The 21,139-nt window shown below is 42.3% G+C and overlaps 2 protein-coding genes across 2 annotated transcripts; one reads left to right on the top strand and one right to left on the bottom strand.

Moving 5' to 3' along the window:
- The first annotated feature begins 437 nt into the window (after positions 1–437).
- Positions 438–3,063, top strand: LOC309498014 (uncharacterized protein). The gene is made up of 2 exons (XM_082168486.1): positions 438–2,516; positions 2,997–3,063. Exon 1 carries the CDS (start codon positions 569–571, stop codon positions 2,036–2,038), a length of 1,470 nt encoding a protein of 489 aa, XP_082024612.1. The 5' UTR covers positions 438–568; the 3' UTR covers positions 2,039–2,516; positions 2,997–3,063.
- Positions 3,064–7,428: 4,365 nt separating this feature from the next.
- On the bottom strand, positions 7,429–13,178 carry LOC309496403 (E3 ubiquitin/ISG15 ligase TRIM25-like). Its single transcript, XM_082166397.1, has 5 exons — positions 12,375–13,178; positions 11,919–11,983; positions 10,031–10,187; positions 9,833–9,880; positions 7,429–9,623 (listed from the first exon to the last, which is right to left on the bottom strand). Exons 1-5 carry the CDS (start codon positions 12,925–12,927, stop codon positions 9,085–9,087), a joined length of 1,362 nt encoding a protein of 453 aa, XP_082022523.1. The 5' UTR covers positions 12,928–13,178; the 3' UTR covers positions 7,429–9,084.
- Positions 13,179–21,139: the final 7,961 nt, after the last annotated feature.

Raw genomic sequence — 21,139 nt, 5'->3', positions numbered from 1 at the left:
AAGTTTCTTTCTCAACTTTACAAAATACACAAAGGTCAGAGATATCAACAAAAGAGGAAATTTGTGAGTTAGTTGGGTAAACATAATGAAGAATCTTAAAGTGTACCTCTCTTATTTTATTGGACATACAATATTTCTCAGGGAGTTAACCATGCTTTCTTCCAGTGAATACAGTCAAAAAAATTATTCCAGAAAAATTTACATCGAGGGGATGTGTAAACAGTGTAATGTAACAATAACTTTATAAGTTTACTATTACATTTTTTATCAAGAATACTAACTCCATCCAATAAAAGTTTGGGCAAAATAGTTCCCTTTCGAAAGGGAACTCTACACTACGTCAGAATGACGCTATGGGGGAACGCCTCAGGCGTGACAGGTGTCTGAAATCAAGTATCAACTCACGTCAATCATGTTGACCGGTGACAGCCCGTGAATCATCAGCTTGAATGATTAACGCGCGACCTGGATGTATAAAGGGGAGCCTTGCACACATGACAACATCTTTTCGTCTTCAGGGACTGCTTTGTTTGTTTGAAAAGAGTATTTTCTCGAGTACAATCGGAAAATGAAGCGTACAGAGAAGCAGAGGAATACCTTCCGCAAGTGTGCCGACCCGTGTCCCAGATTTCTGACACCGGAGGATTCACACGATCTGTGCGTGTTCTGCCTGGGTGAAGAGCACGCGCGGGGAGCTCTCGAGGGAGCTTCCTGCGCAAACTGCGAGCGTTTTTCTTTGAGAACGCTCCGCTCTCGTCTGTCTCACTTCTCGAGGGAAGTGAGCGCGGCATCTGAACCCCGCGGTTTTGGTCCCGCTCGGGCTGAGGCTCAGCGGCGCTTGAGTTCGTGGGGCTCTCAGATGGAGCTGGCAGATCAGCTGGAGAGGGGCGTTAACCTCACGGATGATCTGCCAGCTGACGAGGGTGAGTTACAGGTCGATGTAGAAGATGTTTTGTCTCTTTCTGATGGATCTGTAACTGGTTCTCTTCGGGCCGGGCAGGAGTTGGCTGCTGATGATGTCAGTCTGGTTGAGACTGAACCACTTCAGCCCTCCTGCCCAGTGTACGCTGAGCTGGTGGACGTTATGGGGCGCGCCACCAACAGACTGCAGCTGCAGTGGAGGCGCGTCCGGGAGGAACCTGTTCGTGGTGTGTTGGACGATCGGTTCCTCCCCACCCGTAGGCCACCGGCTCGGACGAGCCTTCCATTCCTTCCCGATCTCCACTCTGAGATCGAGAAGGCATGGAAGAACCCGTTCTCTGCGCGCCTTCATTTGCATCAGCGGGCCAGTTTCGCTGCTGTGGAGGGGGCCGCAGAGCACGGGTATGTGTCGATGCCGCCAGTAGACGAGACGGTGGCTAACTATCTCGCCTCTGGTCGGCCATCGTCACTGGGAGCTCCGACCCTGCCATCCAAGCCGCTGAAAACAACATCACGCTTGAATGGCAGAGCGTACACGGCAGCAGGTCAGGCAGGTGCGGTTCTGCACACCCTTGCGGTCCTTCAGGCCTACCAGGCCGACCTGCTGCGGGACCTCGATCAGGGGGCCGGCCTGCCCCCTGACGCGGTGGCAGAGCTGCGGCGCACCACGGATTTGGCTCTCCGGGCCACCAAACAGTCAGCCGTTTCCATCGGTCGTACGATGGCGGCTATGGTGGCCACGGAGAGGCATCTGTGGCTTAACCAGGCTGACATCGGGGAGAAAGAAAAGACCTTTCTCCTCGATTCACCGGTTTCGCCTTCTGAGCTTTTCGGACCTTCCGTTGAGACGGTGGTCGATAAGTTTAGGGAGGCGAGGGCGCGCTCTGCGGCATTTAAGAGCTTTATACCGCGGAGGTCCTCGGCTCAGCCCAGGCAGGCGGGAGAGCCTGGTCCGTCGTGGTCTGAGGATCACAGGCAGACCCAGAGGGCCAGTGTCGCTTCCCGTGCACCCCCTCCTCCTAATAAAGGGAGCAGGGCGCGCAGGAGGCGTAACTCCCGCAGGAGGCAGGATCTCAGGGAGGTGATCCAGAGTAAATGTTCTCAGACTGAACGCTAGACATCACCTCCCTGGATCTTGCCCCCTAACCACCATCGTTCCCAGGCTCCTCCTACATCAGGCCTGGGGCAGGGCCCATGATGAGTTCAAGAATTCTCTGATGGCCCGCTTCAGCTTGGTTGTTAGGAGCGCCTTCCAACCAGGCTTGTGAAACAGTAGAACTTAGGTTTTTCTGAGTTTCTGAGTCCTGGCGTGCTTCATTCTGCACGCCGCAGGTGTTATATTGAGTGAAAATGTTTTGTGCGCAAATAAAAAATTTTCTTCTCTTCTTTTTCAGAACTCGTCTCCTGTACAGAGCCTGGGACATATTTGGGAGGCAGGTAATGTATGTAAGTGAGCTGAGCTCCCACATACTGTGGTTATCAGGTTACAGGCCTCATCCGGCCTTCCTGGTTATGAGCTCCCACGTACTGGGTATCAGGTTACAGGCCTTACTAGGCCTTCCTGAATATGAGCTCCCACTCATGGTGGTCGCCAGGTTACAGGCCTCACCAGGCCTTCCTGAATATGAGCTCCCACATACTGTGGTCGCCAGGTTACAGGCCTCACCCGGCCTTCCTGAATGTGAGCTCCTACATAAGGTGGTTATCAGGTCACAGGCCTCATCCGGCCTTCCTGGTTATGAGCTCCTACATACTGTGGTTGAATATGAGCTCCCACATTCTGTGGTTATCAAGTTATAGGCCTCACCAGGCCTTCTTGAATATGAGCTCCCACATACTGTGGTTATCAGGTCAGAGGCCTCACCAGGCCTTCCTGAATGTGAGCTTCCACATATTGTGGTTGAATATGAGCTCCCACATTCTGTGGTTATCAGGTCATAGGCCTCACTAGGCCTTCCTGAGTATGAGCTCCCACATACTGTGGTTGAATATGAGCTCCCACACACGGTGGTCGCCAGGTTACAGGCCTCACCAGGCCTTCCTGGTTATGAGCTCTCACATACTGTGGTCGCCAGGTTACAGGCCTCACCGGCCTTCCTGGTGATGGGCTTCTACATGTCAGGTTACAGGCCTCATCTGGCCTTCCTGAATGTGAGCTTCCACATACTGTGGCAGGTCTTCCTAGTTATGAGCTTCCTCATGTCAGGTTATAGGCCTCATCCGGCCTTCTTGAATGTGAGTTCCCACTTACTGAGGTCACCAGGTTTCAGGCCTCACAGGCCTTCCTGAGTATGAGCTCCCACATTCTGTGGTCGCCAGGTTACAGGCCTCACAGGCCTTCCTGAGTATGAGCTCCCACATACTGTGGTCGCCAGGTTTCAGGCCTCACAGGCCTTCCTGAGTGTTAAGCTCCCACATTCAGTGGTCACCAGGCTTCAGGCTTCCTAAAGGCCTTCCTGGTTGTAAGTTTTCACATGTCAGGTTACAGGCCTCTCCAGGCCTTCCTGAATGTGAACTCCCACGCACTGTGGTCGCTAGGGTTTAGGCCTCACTGGTTGTGAGCATCCACATGTCAGGTTGCAGGCCTCATCAGGCCTTCCTGAATGTGAGCTCCCACGCATTGTGTCCATCAGGTTATAGGCCTCATCTGGCCTTCCTGATCATGGGTTCCCACATGCTGTGGTTGCCAGGTTTCAGGCCTCACCGGCCTTCCTGAGTATGAGCTCCCACATGCTGTGGTCGCCAGGTTAGAGGCCTCACCAGGCCTTCCTGGATTCAGATTGGCATAAGTACACGCACTTTCGTTTCGTTTACTTTCTAAAAATCCATATTTATGGTAAGGGTTATGCGCTTCCGCTTCATTCCCTTTTTTACGTGGCTCAGACTCCGGTTCTTCACCTCGAGTCCCACTCTAAATGCGTCTTGTTGTCACTATGTTTAACCACAGACACCTACCTTTTAAGCTATCTCCCACATTCTGTGGTTACAGGCCTTGTTAGGCCTTTCTGAAGGTAGCTCCACATTGTGTGGCTGTCAGGTTACAGGCCTCTCCGGCCTTCCTGTAAACGAGCTCCCACTTACTGTGGTCGCCAGGTTTTAGGCCTCACAGGCCTTCCTGAGTATGAGCTCCCACATACTGTGGTCGCCAGGTTAGAGGCCTCACCAGGTCTTCCTGGATTCAGACTGGCATAAGTACACGCACTTTCGTTTCATGTACTTTCTTGAATCCATATTTATGGTAAGGGTAATGCGCTTCTGCTTCATTCCCTTTTTTACGTGGCTCAGACTCCGGTTCTTCACCTTGGGTCCCACTCTAGATGCGTCTTGCTGTCGCAATGTCTTACGACAGGCGCCTCCCTTTCAAGCTATCTCCCACGTTATGTGGTTACAGGTAGGCCTTTCTGAAGGTAGCCCCACATTGTGTGGCTGTCAGGTTACAGGCCTCTCTGGCCTTCCTGAGTATGAGCTCCCACATATTGTGGTCGCCAGGTTACAGGCCTCTCCCGGCCTTCCTGAGTATGAGCTCCCACATACTGTGGTCGCCAGGTTACAGGCCTCACCGGCCTTCCTGATATGAGCCCTCATGTACTGGAGCTCTCCATATGAGGAGGTCATCAGGTCTTAGGTCTCAGTAGACCTTCCTGGTTTGAACCCTCTCTTACTTCACCAGTGTTCGGAGCGAGCACTGGGTAGACCCGTGGATTGAGTGGACGACTCCCGTCGTTTCTTGAGGTTGAGTCACACTCTCCGGGAGATCCCGTCTCTGTGTTCCGGAACTGAATGGTTTCTGCCAGCTTCGCAGGCCTTTGGTTTCTGGATGCCTTATCCAAGGCAACTTCCAGAGGCTCTGTCTCGGACAGACAGGCTATGGCCAGACTGTGTGTCTTAGTATAGATCACCAGGCCAGCCTGGTGGTATTTCAGGTGGCACGCTCCCCTGAATAGTGACTGGCTGGGGGTCCCTTGGGTCCCCTAGCCACACTCCCTAGAAGTGACCCCTTCTATTGGAAGCTGTGGTCCTAAGCCTTTGAGCTGGCCCAGGTATACCCCCCATTTACTGTGTTCTGGCGGTTTCTTGGGTCATTAGCTTGGGCTATGACCGGTAGGGAGTGCTGTCACTGACAGCCCGATGTGACCTAAGGGTGAGTGGTTCCAGTGTTTTCTGAATTACTGGTTCGGACAGTTGTCACTGCCTTTGGGCATGCACTCCCCTCAGCATGGTGGCGTTGGTATATCGTTCCCCATAGCGTCATTCTGACGTAGTGTAGAGTTCCCTTTCGAAAGGGAACGTCTCAGGTTACGACTGTAACCTATGTTCCCTGAGAACAGGGAACGAGACACTACGTCTTCCTGCCATGCCTCGGGGCCTGCCTGCAACAGTCCCTTCAGACGATAGGATGTTGTCATGTGTGCAAGGCTCCCCTTTATACATCCAGGTCGCGCGTTAATCATTCAAGCTGATGATTCACGGGCTGTCGCCGGTCAACATGATTGACGTGAGTTGATACTTGATTTCAGACACCTGTCACGCCTGAGGCGTTCCCCCATAGCGTCATTCTGACGTAGTGTCTCGTTCCCTGTTCTCAGGGAACATAGGTTACAGTCGTAACCTGAGACGTTTTTCTCTCATTAAAGAAAAGGTGTGTTTTAAATAAATGCACATAACTTGGAGACAAAGCTTTGATGACAGAATTGAAAGTTCTAGCAGGCAGAGGAAAATTATACAAAGTCATAAATTCTTCATATTCCAGTATACTGCCATCATCTTTAAATAAATCCAAAACAAAAACAATACCTCTATCATACCACTTAGCCATAAAAACTGATTTGTTTCGGATTAAAATTTTCAAATTATTCCACAGAATTTCTTTATGGGGAGAAAAATTGTGCACATAACACAATTTCCAAGCAAGTAAAACTTGTTGCCGAATCACAACAGATGTAGGAGCGCGGTGCAGCCTTATGACGTCATATATCCATAACAAAATAAAAGTCTTGTTCACACGCTGCTGTCTACAATCTCAGAAGTGCATAGAAATGTAAAATTTTTTACCAGATAATCCCTGTATTAAATATGTCAATAGTGAAAAATGTGATTTAAAAAAACTGAAAGAGTTTGAGTTCATAAAGCAGAGTTCATTCATCTGTCCGAATTGAATAAGAGTTTTTACCAATATTAAAAATGTGGATATATGATGTTCATTTGAGTCTAAAAATAGTTGTATAATGTGTACAAGAAAATATATTTCAAGAATCAGTATAAGCAAAAAAAAGTAATAAAAAATTAAATCTATAAATTTAATTCATTCAATACCAAAAATTATTGCTACAAGGCTCAGTCAAATAAAAAAATTTAATATTTCGCAGATTTTTTTATGAAATCAAAAGTATGTCAAGGGTCATTTGCTACCTGTGTAGTGATTGAAATCGCTCACCAGTGAGTGAACACACAGACCTGCCAGTTCAATACATGTCCTGTTTATAAGTGATACACAAATAAAGTATTATTTCTTCATATAGTTTTAATGAGTTTTTCTGAAAGTATTTTGAAGATTAATTTATAAAGTCGCAAACACACAATAAAATGCACAAGTTGGGTGCTCGACAGAGGAAATAAACCCCCTCCGTATTTCAGGATTTTATGCATGAGTTGCTCCGGGAGTTCCTTCACTGTTTCGTTCTGGTGTACATAGATTGTGATTTAATCCCAGAGCCTTGCCGAACATCGCAAACACGTTGCCAAGGTCCTCCAGAGACTTCAACCTGTTCCTCAAGGCTGAGAAGTGCCAGTTCCACCAATCTGAGATCCAGTTCCTTGACTACAATGTCAACCAAGATGGCATTTCCATGGACGAGAGAAAGGTTTAGTTTAGTTTAGTTTAATTGAAGGTTTGACAAGGCAGGATATTGAAGGACAAAACCCTGAAATGTATCAAACAGAACTCATACTCAAAACAACCTTACCTCATTTATATAAATGAAATAAAAAAATTATAATAAATAAACCAACCAACCAGGTAGAGTAAAACAGATACACAAAAAAACCTGGAATACATCAGGCTTCATACAATAACAATACAGGATTTATTTTAAAACTTGCTGGTCTTTCCAGTGTGTGTTTCCCTTGCAGGTTCATGCTCTTAATTCCTCTGGGATGAAGTGCATCTGTATTTCATTACTTGTAATTGATGGGTTACATTTTACATTTATTCATTTAGCTGACGCTTTTATCCAGAGCGACTTACAATTGCTATATATGACAGAGGTCGCACGTCTCTGGAGCAACTAGGGGTTAAGTGTCTTGCTCAGGGACACATTGGTGTCTCACAGTGGATTCAAACCCGGGTCTCTCACACCAAAGGCATGTGTCTTATCCATTGCGCCACCACCACCGGGTTAATGGATGTGTGCTGTTTTGTCTAAGTGTATGTAATTATTGTTGATGAGCTCACCAGGAAAAAATTCATACAACTAGGATGTGATGACAATAAATAAACAAATTAATAAATAACATGATACACTTGACCTTTTATTTAATATTTCCTTCTCTAACTGCTTACAATAAAATACAATTTCCAGTATTTTTAATGTCATTAGGAAAAATGTCAGCTAGTGGCTACTGGCTATTGTAAGTTATCATAGGTCTTGCTAAAGTGGTTGGTGTCGGTCATTGTAAAAAAGAAGAAGAAAAAAGTCAATAAGACCTTTTATTTATACATCTACATTATACATCATAAATGTATATATATTTATACAAACAGTGACAATTTTAGTACATTGTTGTCGTATAAACATTGTTAGATGAGATTTAACCTGTTCATTAAATATATATTTACCTTTATTCAGGAAAGAGCATTAAATAATCATCATCAGTCATAAATCATTACAATTCAAATCTAATTTGTATAAATTTGGATTCCAAAGAAAGCCATCTTTTTATTTAACATTATTAAAAATATATATATATATCTGTAAAAAAATTCTTAATTCTTTTTTTGCATTGTAAATATTGTATTACATTGGATGTTATTTTTAAAGCAGAATGCACTTGATTTAGATTTACCAAAATGTAGAATACTAATAGCAAATAAAAAGAAATCAATTTCACAAATAGTACAGAAGCTCATTTGCGCGATTGCATTTTAGTGGCTTTTTATTTCTATAGAAGTAACTCTACTTCTATCGACGGAGTATCAAGATCAGACGCCATAATGCTTTTTAAACTGCCGTAAACCTTTTTAAACATGTTGAGCTCACGTCTGGATGTTAAACGCAAGATATTCTCCAAATATAAAGGCCCGTACACACCGGGACGAATATCGGCTCGCGTTATTCGCCAGCGTTTTTCAACGCGTTTTTTGTGTTCACACCCAAGCGATTTTCGCTGACGATGAGCCGAGTGAACATGCAAATTCATTCCCTGACATTAGATGGCGCTTAATGTAAAACAGAAATACAATACCACTCCATAACAGTCTATACTCTGCAATACCACTCCATAACAGTCTATACTCTGCAATACCACTCCATAACAGTCTATACTCTGCAATACCACTCCATAACAGTTCTCTTTTAACAAGATTTTTGTAGTCGCTGTCGCGTTTGTCATATAGTTCTTTATTCCGACACCAACGAGACCAGCAGCTCTACATTCATCTTGCCTTGCATCTTCCTCGTCATTTCTTCCCGGCAGTGTCTGTCTATGGGCAGTGTAGACGCTACTTGGCGTATATCTTCTTCGCTGTTACGTATGTGTGCTCGGCAAGACCGTTTTGTGTTTGAGCGCCCCCAAGTTGTGTTTTACTGTAACTTCAGAAGCTCCAGATACGTGAGCAAAAGCGGCAATCTCATTGGTCGGATAGTTTTTGACGCGGCGCGTCAAACCAAAAAAACGAACCCGGGGCGTTTAAAAAAAATTACGCTTTTACGCGTGGCATTTTTCGCGTCGGTGTGCACACTCACATTGGCGCCCTTTGTTTAGTCACGAGGCGTTAAACGTCGGCGAATATCGCGCGCGAAATTCGTCCCGGTGTGTACGGGCCTTAAGGCTGAACAAGAAAAAAAAGTTATCAATGGGTCTGTAAATGTCAAGTAACTAAGGCAAACTGCACAATTTGCAGAAAAGATGGTTGTCCCTTATTTTGCCTTGAAGGTGGCAACCCTATCAACACAGTTTCACTGATGATTCTAAATCATCCCACAACACAGGATCAACCCTAAACCCAGGATAGAGTGTGTGAGTGAATGTGGTCTGGACTGTGTGTATGAGGCTCAGTGTGTCAGAGACGCTGTAGAAGGACAGAGTTCCTGCACTGTGATCCACATACACTCCTATTCTACTGCTGATGGGCTTTACAGGGAGTTTAGTCTTTATGTTATTGTGCCTGAATGAGTATCTGGAGGGAGTGCAGAACAAACTCCAGGACTGATCATTATATCCAAACCAACACTCATTCCCCCGTCCCTTCCTGCTGATGCTCTTACATGACACTGATATAAACACACCGAACCCACTCCACTCAATCTCCCAGTAAGAGCGTCCACACACACTCTCTCTACACAACACCTGAGGAACATCATCAAATCTGTCTGGATGATCAGGATACGGCTGCTCTGTGCCAGTGTCAGTAATCTCTCTGTTCTTCTTAGACAGACTGAGGCGTTTATTCACTGTGTTCAGATCCAGAGTGAGCCGATGGGAATCTGATGGAGATAAAACACATCAGAATCAGGAATTATCAGTCTGTCAGATCTATTAATGTAGCTGAACTCTTCATGTTCAATGTATCTTGTGCAAATCATCATTTACATGATCAACTATAAAACTCTTCTGTCATGTTTTCTTTCACCTTCTACAGGAAGAACATGAACACACTCAGCGAGTTTCTCTGCTTGTTTTCTTAGTGACTTACATTGAAGGAAGTCGTTCCTGGTTCTGGGAACAATGTTGGTGAAAGTGACTGTGGAAATCAACAGACATGAAGAGTGTGATTATCATGTCAAGAGAAAATGATCCCCGTATCCGTTCCTAAGACATTTCTAATATGATCTTCTACATGATATGAGATGATGGAGGATCATTTCTGAGAGCAGAAGCTCCAGGACTTTACCTCTGTCAGAGATCTTGAGCTCCTCTTTGCAGAAATCCTCCAGTTTGTCTTTCAGCTGACGGACAGATTCTCTCTCGCCATCAAAAGAGGAGAGAGAACTGAAGGGATTGTCATTTACTTCTGTAGATTCAGGAGGAGCTGAGAGAAACTGGAAACTCTACAGAAAACAGAAATCAAAGCTCATCACCTCCACACTTCATCAATAACCTGCACTACTGTCAGATTTGTGCGGCTCTTGATCTTTTGTAACTCTCCTCAATCCAGCACTTTAACAGCATCAGCTTCATTCTTCTCATTTTATCATGTTGAAGCCACAAGATCTAGCATTTGTCACTTAAACTATATGTGAACTTTCTAGAAAAACACTTGGATGATAAAACATCTGGCAATAACATAAATGTAACAGATCACAGTTGACATTCAGGACTGTTTCTAGGCACAGGTGAACTAGGCGCTTGCCCAGGGTCCCAACAGCTGGAGGGGCGCTAATGAGCTGCTCAACAACCCCATTACCACGGTAACATAATTACACTGCACTTAAGCAAACATTCACCACATGCTAAGTACATTTAAGCTCAATATTAGCATAAGAAAGATATTATATTTTAGATGTATTGGAAAGACTGCAATCATAATTCTCAAAATGTAGTGTTTTGAAATTATATGTTTAAAGAATGAATGACAGTAACAGTGAAAACATTGAAAGTGATTTATTCACATGTGGAAATACAATCTAGAGTTCAGTAATATACCATCACTAAAGCCTTTGTTTTATTCACATAATAATAGGGCAAAGTTGGATAAATTCATAATATGTGCCTTCCACATATTTTACTAGTTTACTCCTTCAATATGTGTTCTTTCAAGCTGCTATAAAGAAAACGTTGAAAATATACATTAAGATGTTTATTTTATTACATTTTGTTTACTTGCGGCAGTAAGTTTCTCCCGAATTTACCAAGAAGTTAGCATTCCAACGCGACATGCCGAGATCCGTCTGTTTACTGAAGTCTGTCATGACCGGTATCGCTGTAAAGCTCTGAGTCTCTTGCACAACGCTGTGTAACCCAAATGTGGGCATTTCCTTTCTATCAGTAACCAATCGTGAATGTCCAGAGGGGGATTTAAAGTTAAGACGATTTCTCATTAAGAGCTAATTAAATCTTTAAGTGCTATTTTCTCAAAATGAGTTTTTTGTCATTCTCCAGTACAAACATCTCAGCCTATGTAGCACCTGTGTACACCAAACTCTCCAGTTATACACTTAGCAGTATTCTGAAGATATTTTCAGAGGGATTTGTAAATAAATCATTCATGGTCTGATTTATGTGACATTTTTATATAAAAAAATAGGGCGAAAATCAATTTTTTATGGCTATGGACAGTATATTTTGACTCCCTAGGTAATGAAAGCATATATCCTGAAATCCCTCTGTGTTTTTATTTTCATCTTGTGTGTAAACAAAATGAAAAAAGAATTTTGCACCTGGCTTTATCACATGAGTGCGGAGTATTATGTACACGCTCATTATCCTGTATATAGCCTATTTAAGTAATACAATTAATATAAAGGGGCAATTTGTCCACTAATGGCTTAAATGAACAACTACTAGTCGACTAGAACATTTTTTTAGTCGGAGGCAGCCCTTATTCCACATATTTTTGAACCAGCAGGTCATTCAGGTCATTTTCAGGTTGACAGTAAATCTAGCCCAGGGAGATTGGAGGGGGGGCCGATCATATTCCAGGGGGGGCCGGTGCCACCCCGTGCCCCCCCTCTAGACACGCCCCTGCTTCTTAGCCTAGTAAAGTCTTCCCTGCAACTGAAGTATTCTCTGTCTAGCGGACATCTGCATGAACTTGTATGGACAGAAGCGCATTCCTGAACATGGCTGAGGGATTTCACATGCCCCAGTAAAATCCCCCATGAGTGAACGTCATGATTCAGTTCATCTGGAAGATAGGACAAAAATGCCGAAGACCTCAGCTGTGTGGGAGCACTTTAAATTGAGCAACAAGTGAGGACAACATCAAGCGAGGGCAAGACAAAGGTAGTGTGTCAAATATGTGCTTTGAAACTGCCCTACCACAACAGCAAATCAAGTTTGAAAATAAAATCACAAAATCATATTTTGTCAAACCTATAAACATATAAACTGATAACTATGTTTACAGTGAATTTTCACCATCTTTTCTGTTAAGTTCAATGCAAAGCAAAAATACGCTCAGCAGTGAAAATCCACTTGCAGTTACTGTTCACTTCTGTGACGTCTGCAGTGTGAACGATGTTATATAGGTGCCAATATAAACATTCATTCATCAGTGTGTAGTTTAATGTTCATACCTGCTGCTGATACAGTGTCGTGGTTTTTATGTTCATCCATCACACACAGCACACATATACACTTCTGATCAGTGCGGCAGAAAACCTCGAGGAGCTTGTCGTGTTTCTGGCAGATCATCTCCTGCAGTCGCCCAGTGGCATCAGTCACTTTATGTGGCTTATGTGAGTGAAATTCCTCATGACGGTCGAGATGAGTTCGACAGTAAGACTCCAGACACACCAGGCAGGACTTGACAGCTTTGTGTTTTCTTCCAGTACAGACGTCACACTGCACATCTCCAGCTCCAGTGTAACAGTCAGCAGCAAGTTTAGTCTTCTTCAGTTTCTCCACCATTTCAGCCAGAATGGTGTTTTTAGCTAAAGCAGGTCTTGGCCTGAAGGTCTGTCTGCACTGAGGGCAGCTGTAGACTCTCTTCTCATCCTCCTGATCCCAGCAGTCTGTAATACAGATCTTACAGTAACTGTGTCCACAGGGAATGGCCACTGGATCCTTCAGGAGATCCAGACACACTGAACACTGGAACTCATCCTGAGTAATTCTGGCTTCTGCCATTTTACTGCATGAATACAGAGACACAAACACACAACAGCTCAACTACCCTTCAGGTACTCTTTCCCTGAACTCATGTGATTCCTGTTTCCTGGTTCTGTGTTTGAGTGAAGTGTGCAAAAGAAATGTCTGGAAGTCTTTAAAGTCACAGATCACAAAACGTCCACTAGATATCAGTCTCAGACAGACACTCAAAGAATATAAGTTACAGAGAATCAGGGCAACATCATGTATAACCAGTGGTGGAAAGAGTACTTAAAAAATATACTCAAGTAAAAGTACCATTACATTCCAAAACATGTAGTGTGAGAAGAGTAAAAAGTAGTTGTCCAAAAAACTACTAGAGTAAGAGTAAAAAAGTAGTTTAAAAGTACTCATGAGTAGTGAGTACTGAGCTGCGGATTCTACCCCCTTATAATAAACACTGTACACTTTAATTCATAAAGTACAAAAAAAACATTGTACATACTGTAATTCACATTATCTTTTGTTCTTTGTCAGAAAGATTGAAGAATATATATCATCCATATTTTTTAAATGCATCAAAACAGTACTCATCACCATTTAAATCATATTGTTTGAATTTTTTTTTTTTAATTAGGCGTAAAGCCACTGAGCCTGAGCATGCTTGTTGCACATAAAATATCAATGTTCATAACTGTGCAAATAATAAAAAAAAAAACTTTAGAAACTCGTATGATAGTTCAGCATCACACACCATGAGATGGGTTAAATAGAGAGTTTAAAAAAATACCCAATTTCTCTCCAAAACAGTACCAGTATTTGTTTTGATAAAGAAATCACTAATATTATCAGATTACCTCACCTAATGCACTGAAAAAGGCTAAGATAGTGAGCTAACACTAATTACACTATAATTCCATGCCATTAAATATGTTACAATTTTAACGTAAATGCACATTGTTCTATAAGGGGGGCATCATCCCTTACATTTTACACAGCTACATTTACTCAAATTGTAATGCTGATAATATAATTTGTAAGGACAATTGTGCATTAAATAGGGAAGTATATCCAGGGAAACTTTTACAAAAGAAACACACACAAACAAATGCATATCTCTTTATAGTCTCAGCGAAGCTGTTTTATCAGCAGTATCCACAACAACAACAAATGTTGAACTTGAAAAATGTTTTTGCGCAAGTGCACTTGCTAAATGAAGGCGGATTGTATGAAATGGATCAATAAAAACATGTTGTTTATTAACGAGCTGTAGTCACACACTGACAGAAATGCAGTTCAAGTTAACACCATGGTTCATAAGGTGCACTGTATACTGAATCTGGCCCTCCAATTTCAATACAGAAGGTGTTTTCCCACAGTTTTAGAGTGTCCCCAACGCACCTTCACAGCGCGCAACACGCGCAACGAGCTTCCGACTTCTCCAAGTGACTCCTGCATGTCAAACGCGAGGGAGAGACAGCAGTGCACAGATCACGACGCTATGAAGTAAATGGGAGCGGGTATTCACCGCATTATGAACTCGTCACTTGAGGGCAGGGACGGACTGGGACCAAAAATCGGCCCTGGCATTTTGGCCCAGACCGGCCCACCACCACATAAGATCACAAAAACCAGCCATCCGTGCGCTCCCCCAAAATATGTATACCAACTCCTACTCCTTAAAACTACTAACGCCATGTAATGTGTAAGCAAGAATCAGTGAGAGTTGACACATTACATACTGTACTTCAAAAAAAGTGGTGTTGAATAAATTGTAAACTCAGAAAAGTCAAAAGGAGTCCTGTGTACCCCTCCTTAAAACTCAAGACTGTGACAGAGAGAGAAAGAAAATATGATAGATTATTGATCATAGGATAACTGTCTTTAGCATTAGATAAACTGCCAACTTACCAAGTAAAAAAGGATTCAGGTGAACTCATCATCCAATAAAGAACAAGTGATGGCATCCTGTGTGTGAGGGAGAAAGAGAGAGAAAGAAAATACACAGTGTAAATGATTGATCAAATGATCAGTGCTTTCCGAAATATAGCACTGAATAAACTGTTAACTCACTTAGTCAAAAGGATGCTTGTGAACTCCTTGGATGAACCTTTAAAAACAAAAGAGCAGTGTGTGTGTGTGTGTGTGTGTGTGTGTGTGTGTGTGTGTGTGTGTGTGTGTGTGTGTGTGTGTGTGTGTGTGTGTGTGTGTGTGTGTGTGTGTGTGTGTCTGTGTGAGAGAGAAAGAGAGAGTGAGAGAGAGAGAGAGAGAGAGAGAGAGAGAGAGAGAGAGAGAGAGAGAGAGTAGTTATGATAAATGATTGCTTAGATGATCAGTAACATTGAATTACTGTAAACTCACAGATTGAGGGAGAGAGGGAGGGAGAGGTTAGACAGCTGCTACATTGCAATGAATATTTTCTTCGCCCATACCGTTGGATTTCCGTCGTTGGGCCAATGGGTGGTCTTTAAAACAGTGTTCCACTTTCAATGACTGTCTGAGTAGTGTCAGCAAGCACAAGATTGAGTACATGTGCATAGCACCACACATGCACATGAGTTGGAGACTGGGAGGTCATAAGTGCGGAAAATACTTTGTATTGGCCCTGCATATTGGATGCCCCATCAGTTGAATTGCCTATACATAGGGCCTTGTCTAAACCTAGGCGCTCCAAGACCTTTGAGAGTAGGTTGACAATATTGCCCAATGGATGCCTGACACCTCACTAAAGCCACAAGCCTCTCATGCACAGGGTGTTTCTCAAAACCAAGAATGCAAAGAACGGACTTGTGTTCTTGGGGAGAACACTCTTGCTAGTTGTTCTTGGAAGAATGAACTCACAAGGTGACGAGCACACAGAACACTGCTGACAGTTTGAGATGATGTGTTCTTGCTTGTATTGCGCAATAATACCCCCGCACAGACGCTGTCTGCAGTACCCAAACATAACGAGAATTATTGACGATAACAGCCAGGCTTTATCACATTATTCAGAATGCAATTACATAATAACAGCGGTACGAAAAGTACAACTTTCTTACAGTTGTGGGTCTGGCTTTCTTCTGCCATTATTGCTCTGCTGTCGTCTGCTGCAATGGTCTCTTGACTGTGGGGTAAAGCGAGTCTGTGAGCAGACTGGCCGGTTGGCTCGCTAGCTAACTTAACACCCGCAGGCGCTTATGGAGATTCTCACTTCCGAAAACGTTTGAGCACATTTTCGATTCGCCATAAATTTTCGTAAAAATGCCAATATTTGAAATCTACACAGTTGATTTCTCGCATCAAATGTTCTCAGAAGTGCATTTAGTGATGAAATAGCGTACAAAATTGTAGAAAAACGACTTACTGTATTGACCTGCCTCTCCTTCCTTGAATGCCGAAATGAATGCTGGGATATTTCTGCCGTCAAGTTCACACAAGTTACCAACCGATGCATCCTCGGTAAAATGGGCGTGTCAAGAACACTTCCGGGATTTTTAACCGTTCTTGCCAAATTGCAAACTTGTGTATTGGGACAGTACTTGGGCCACAAAAGATGACGTTTCACAAGAACACAAGTACAGACAAGAACAAAGATTGAGAAAGGCCCACAGTGTCAGTAACATATCTCAAGATCACTGAGGATTGATCCTGAGTAGTTATGTCTTGTGTGGTATCCAGCTGAACAGAGAACATTCCAGCTTTCCGGACATCATTAGCAATTAACTCTTTAATTAGATACCCAATGGCATCAACTGTAGAATTAATAGTGCTTTTAGAAAGTAGGGTGATTAGTGACCCTCTACCCCTCGTTCCACTTGATTGGTGCAATTTTTTGCTCTTCTCTATACAATCATTGAGATGCTCTTTGAGGCAGATATCATACTTCCCTAACAAAATGATTCATTCCAAGAAGTTACCATGATCTATGGAGTTATCGTCCTGTGAATATGCTGCCTCATGTTCCTTGTGCCTGTAGCTCAACCCCCTTTTGCCAAGCACTTTCACAACGTCAACTACACGCTCCAACACCTGCCGTCTCTTTCTCACCTGCTCTCTATGAGCAGACATCTGACTTCCAGCTAACATGCTGCTGATGTCTGCTTTGGAGCACCTCAAGAAAAAAGCTTCGGCACAGTTTTGATGTGCTACACTTATTTCATGCTCCTCTGTGCGCTGGTGCATACGTCTCCAATCTGACATTCCAGTCATAAATATGCTGGTGACAGCTGTCTTCCCAAAAGCCATACACACATAACAAAACAATGCATGACGTCTCTCGGAATATGTTAGTCACTTCCTGCTGGTTTCGTATTTACACGTGAATACCTTCTGCACTACAGGGTTTTTGGAAATCTGTTGCGGGTGGTGATCTAAGAACTTCTGTAGCATAGAAGGCTCAGGACGGTCAAAGTAATCTATGTACTCCTCTTGCTCCCTGCTCTCCTCTCTCATGCTGACTCTCTCTTGCTCCATGCTCTCCTCTCTCACGCTGACTCTGTCCTCTTCTGGGGATATCTCAACCTGGCTCAAATAGAAATGAGGAGAAACTAGGGTGATTTTTTTTTAACATAACGACGCAATCAGGTCCAGCATTATTGGATCCTCTGACAAAGAGGCACACAAAACTGCACTGGCATAACAATTTGATGTAGGAAACAGACAAATAATTGCTCATTTAGTAAACAAATACAGCTGTGTAGAATAGATGTCTCAATTTAATTTCTGTAAACTGTCCATGAGCACCTGCCTAATAAATAAGGAACAGACCACGAATAGGCTACTGCAAGCTGATTCGTGGATGTTGATGAATGATGATTCTAAATAATCCATAAAAAGTTCTTTATTATTTCACTACCTTTATAACGATATAATCCATATCATTAATAATTCACTTAATAATCCATAAAAAAGTCTTTATTATTTCACTACCTTTACCCTAGAGTAGCAAGGTGTACTCTTCAAAATGCATCCCACTTTTTAATCCAAAACAATGACAAAATAGGGTAAAAAATGAAATATCCTCCTTTGTTTGCATGAGCGTTTTCGAGATAGAGTTCACATCAAATATCTATTCTAATCCGTATTCCAACGCTCAAAAGCCATCTCTCCCCGTAGTTTAGAATTTTCCGGATCAAATGAGACATTCCCCTTCTCACTCCTTCAATCACAGGCTTTGTACGGAACAGTAACAGTAAGGGACAGTAAGGGAGCGCCTTACAGGCTCCGCGGCCTGTCAATCTCACACCTGGGTTTTCGACTGGATAAAAGCCTGGATAAAGCCAGCCAATGTCTTGTCAGCAAAGTTTTGATTGATGGGAGTATTAGCCAACTAAAATCGATTGCAGTGATCACATTACCAAATACCAGCACATATCTACTATATCAATGAATTACTATATAAATATATGAATATAAAAAATATATATATATATATATATATATATATATATATAAATCTCCCAATAACTTTGCTTGTCCAAATGTTTTTTTTTCCCTTTATTACTTAAACTGTTATTAACAATCGATGAACATAATGTACTTCATTTATTCACAGTTTATTCATTACAGATCACCAAACTGGAGGCATTGGTCTACACAATGGACATTTCCAACACAACAGTCACCATAAGAGAAAATGACTGTAAACTAAAGACCTGCTGCCTGGCGGACGCGACTGGCACTATCACACTGTCCTTATGGGACGCGCAAATAAACCTTGTCGATGTTGGCAAATCTTACAACTCTACTAATTTATCCACCAGAAAATTCAATGAAAAGATCACACTCACCACTGTGTAGTACAACCACCATATTACATATATGCCTACTACTGATGACACCCAAACTGGCCTTCATTTAGGCCAAAAATAGACGCTGAAAATTGGTCTTTGTTTGGTCCGTCTGATTTGGTCTAAATTTTGCCCAAGACACACGTCCGTTTCGGACCACATATAGCCCTAATTTAGCCATGAACGTAATTAAAGTCTATTGTAGCAAGTGAAGAAATATTGTAGAAATAGTTTCAAAGTTAAGTGTCACTGCACAACATGCACATCCCAGCAATAAATGAGTTGTAAGCACCTTTACGTTCGCAAACCATATATAAACATAGACCTACTGTATGATTTGGCATGGCAGAAATCCAGCAAAAAGTGCTCCCTGGTTATATCTCGTTGTAAACGCTAGTGCTGTGTATTAATACACCTATTTCTGAACAATCATATTGTAATGTACTTATTTGCACCAAAATATATATTTTTAATTACTGTTATTATTTTTTAAATATATAATGGTTATTTTTGTTCACTAAATAATGTTTCATATTAGTGTTGCTGATGTACTTGTTATTGAGTCTGTATATAGGGCATCAACGACTTCAGCGCAGGTTACATAGTCACGCCAATAGGTGGCGCCACGGCAAGGGACTGACTTTAAGAGTGAGTCTGTACAGGTTTTAAATCTTTTAGATGCCGAGGACCCCCAAATATGATCATTCTTGTGGACCCCCATCCTAAAATTTAAAAGGCATCATCACTCAAAATGAATATCATAAATTTTAAATTTGTTTTTATTAATTTACATTACAATTATAGATAGACAGGTAAGATGTAACAGTAATGTTAAATGTATTATATAATTGTATTCAATTTCAATCATTTCATTTATTTATTTGATAATAACTTTTTTTATTACATTTTATTCATTTTTATTTCAACCTTTCTTATTTTTATTTTATTTTTTATATTCATTAAAACGCTGATTAATTTTATATCGAAGCAAGACTGTAAACAAGGAAATTATTTTAACATTGAACAACGCCATAAGGTGCAACCAACAAGCAAAATGGCTCCGGGGTGAAGCTAATTCTGACACTTCACTTCAAAGAGATTGTCATGGGAAATTCCCTTAACCAATGGAAGGATAATATGACAAAGATATCACTTAAACCTTTTGCCTCTGTGCCTGAAGATTTTAATAACATTGTTGAAGACATGTTAATCAAATTATCAAAATAAAAAGAATACAACTTTGCTTTAAGTGGTTATGAACAAGTATTAAAGGAGAACTCGGTAACTCTAGCGAACTCTTGTCACTTCTTCGCTGATTTTCCCTTTTGTTGTCGCATGTTTTCCCCACGAGCTCCCCCTACAGCTGTGGGGGGGGCGTATATTTCACAACACAGTCGTAAAAAACTCATTTGCGGCGCCCTCCTCCCTCTCTCTACCGCTGCTCATGTGCGTTTGTTTTGATCGGAGCAAGCCAACTGTATCGCGTGGAACTATGTCTACCGAGGTGGGTAATCTGGTAATACATCATACATGCGTGTGTGTTTATGTCGAATTGCCGTAAAGCAATTTGTGTTTCGTGCTCGTTCTCGTTCTAGTTCTCGCTTCTCACGAGACTTCCAATTTCTAACTTGCCGGGACGGTAGTGTTGCAAGTTGCAAGGTTGGTTTTCCGCCTGGGAACGCTGGGGGGAGCGGGGAATGTCACCAATATCACCAGAACAGGTTGTTTAACCATCCAAATGATTTCTAGACAGTTTTATTAAGTTAAAAAAGTTACCAAGTTCTCCTTTAACTTAGATATCACACAAAACATACTAATTTGTATTATTACTGGAGGCCTTTTATATCATGCTGGTGATAACCAAGTGTAACCTGACAATATGGTGCACTATGGAAATTAAAGAGTACATATTTTTCAATTTATAGAATATATATTCTTTGCATTTACATTTATTAATTTAGCAGATGCTTTTATCCAAAAGCGACTTACAAATGAGAACAATAGAAGCAGTTAAACTGACAATTATATTAATATGTAATAGTCCAAGCTGTGGAGGACATTGTAGTAACTTGATGTTACATACTAGATGTATCGTTTTAGCATCGATATCGTGATGTGCGCATCCATGATAGTCACATCGCAGGATGTGCGATGTCAAGAATATGTCAGATGTCGTAGTAGTTGATCTGAGATTCATGATCCGTGCGGGCCAGCTGCTCCCCGGCCTGTAACGCTTGTGATTCGCGGATTAATTACAAAGTTTGACCATCATAGAGTGAAAGTTTGTCATTTGCATGTGTTTTTAAGTCATCTCAGTTTAAACATCAAGCGCAAGAAGAGTGAAACACGCACGCTGTTTTCTGTGTGCGCACACAGAGCCGGGCAGACACAAAGTTCAGTGCTCTTTCTCTTATTTCTGAGCTTGAACGGACACGGGAATTCAAATTAAGTCAGAATGCCCGTCTTGGTGAATATCCTCA

This window comes from Leuciscus leuciscus (assembly GCF_965113295.1).
Source record: "Leuciscus leuciscus genome assembly, chromosome: 4".
Taxonomy (NCBI): domain Eukaryota; kingdom Metazoa; phylum Chordata; class Actinopteri; order Cypriniformes; family Leuciscidae; genus Leuciscus; species Leuciscus leuciscus.
This window is presented reverse-complemented; position numbering and strand designations above follow the sequence as displayed.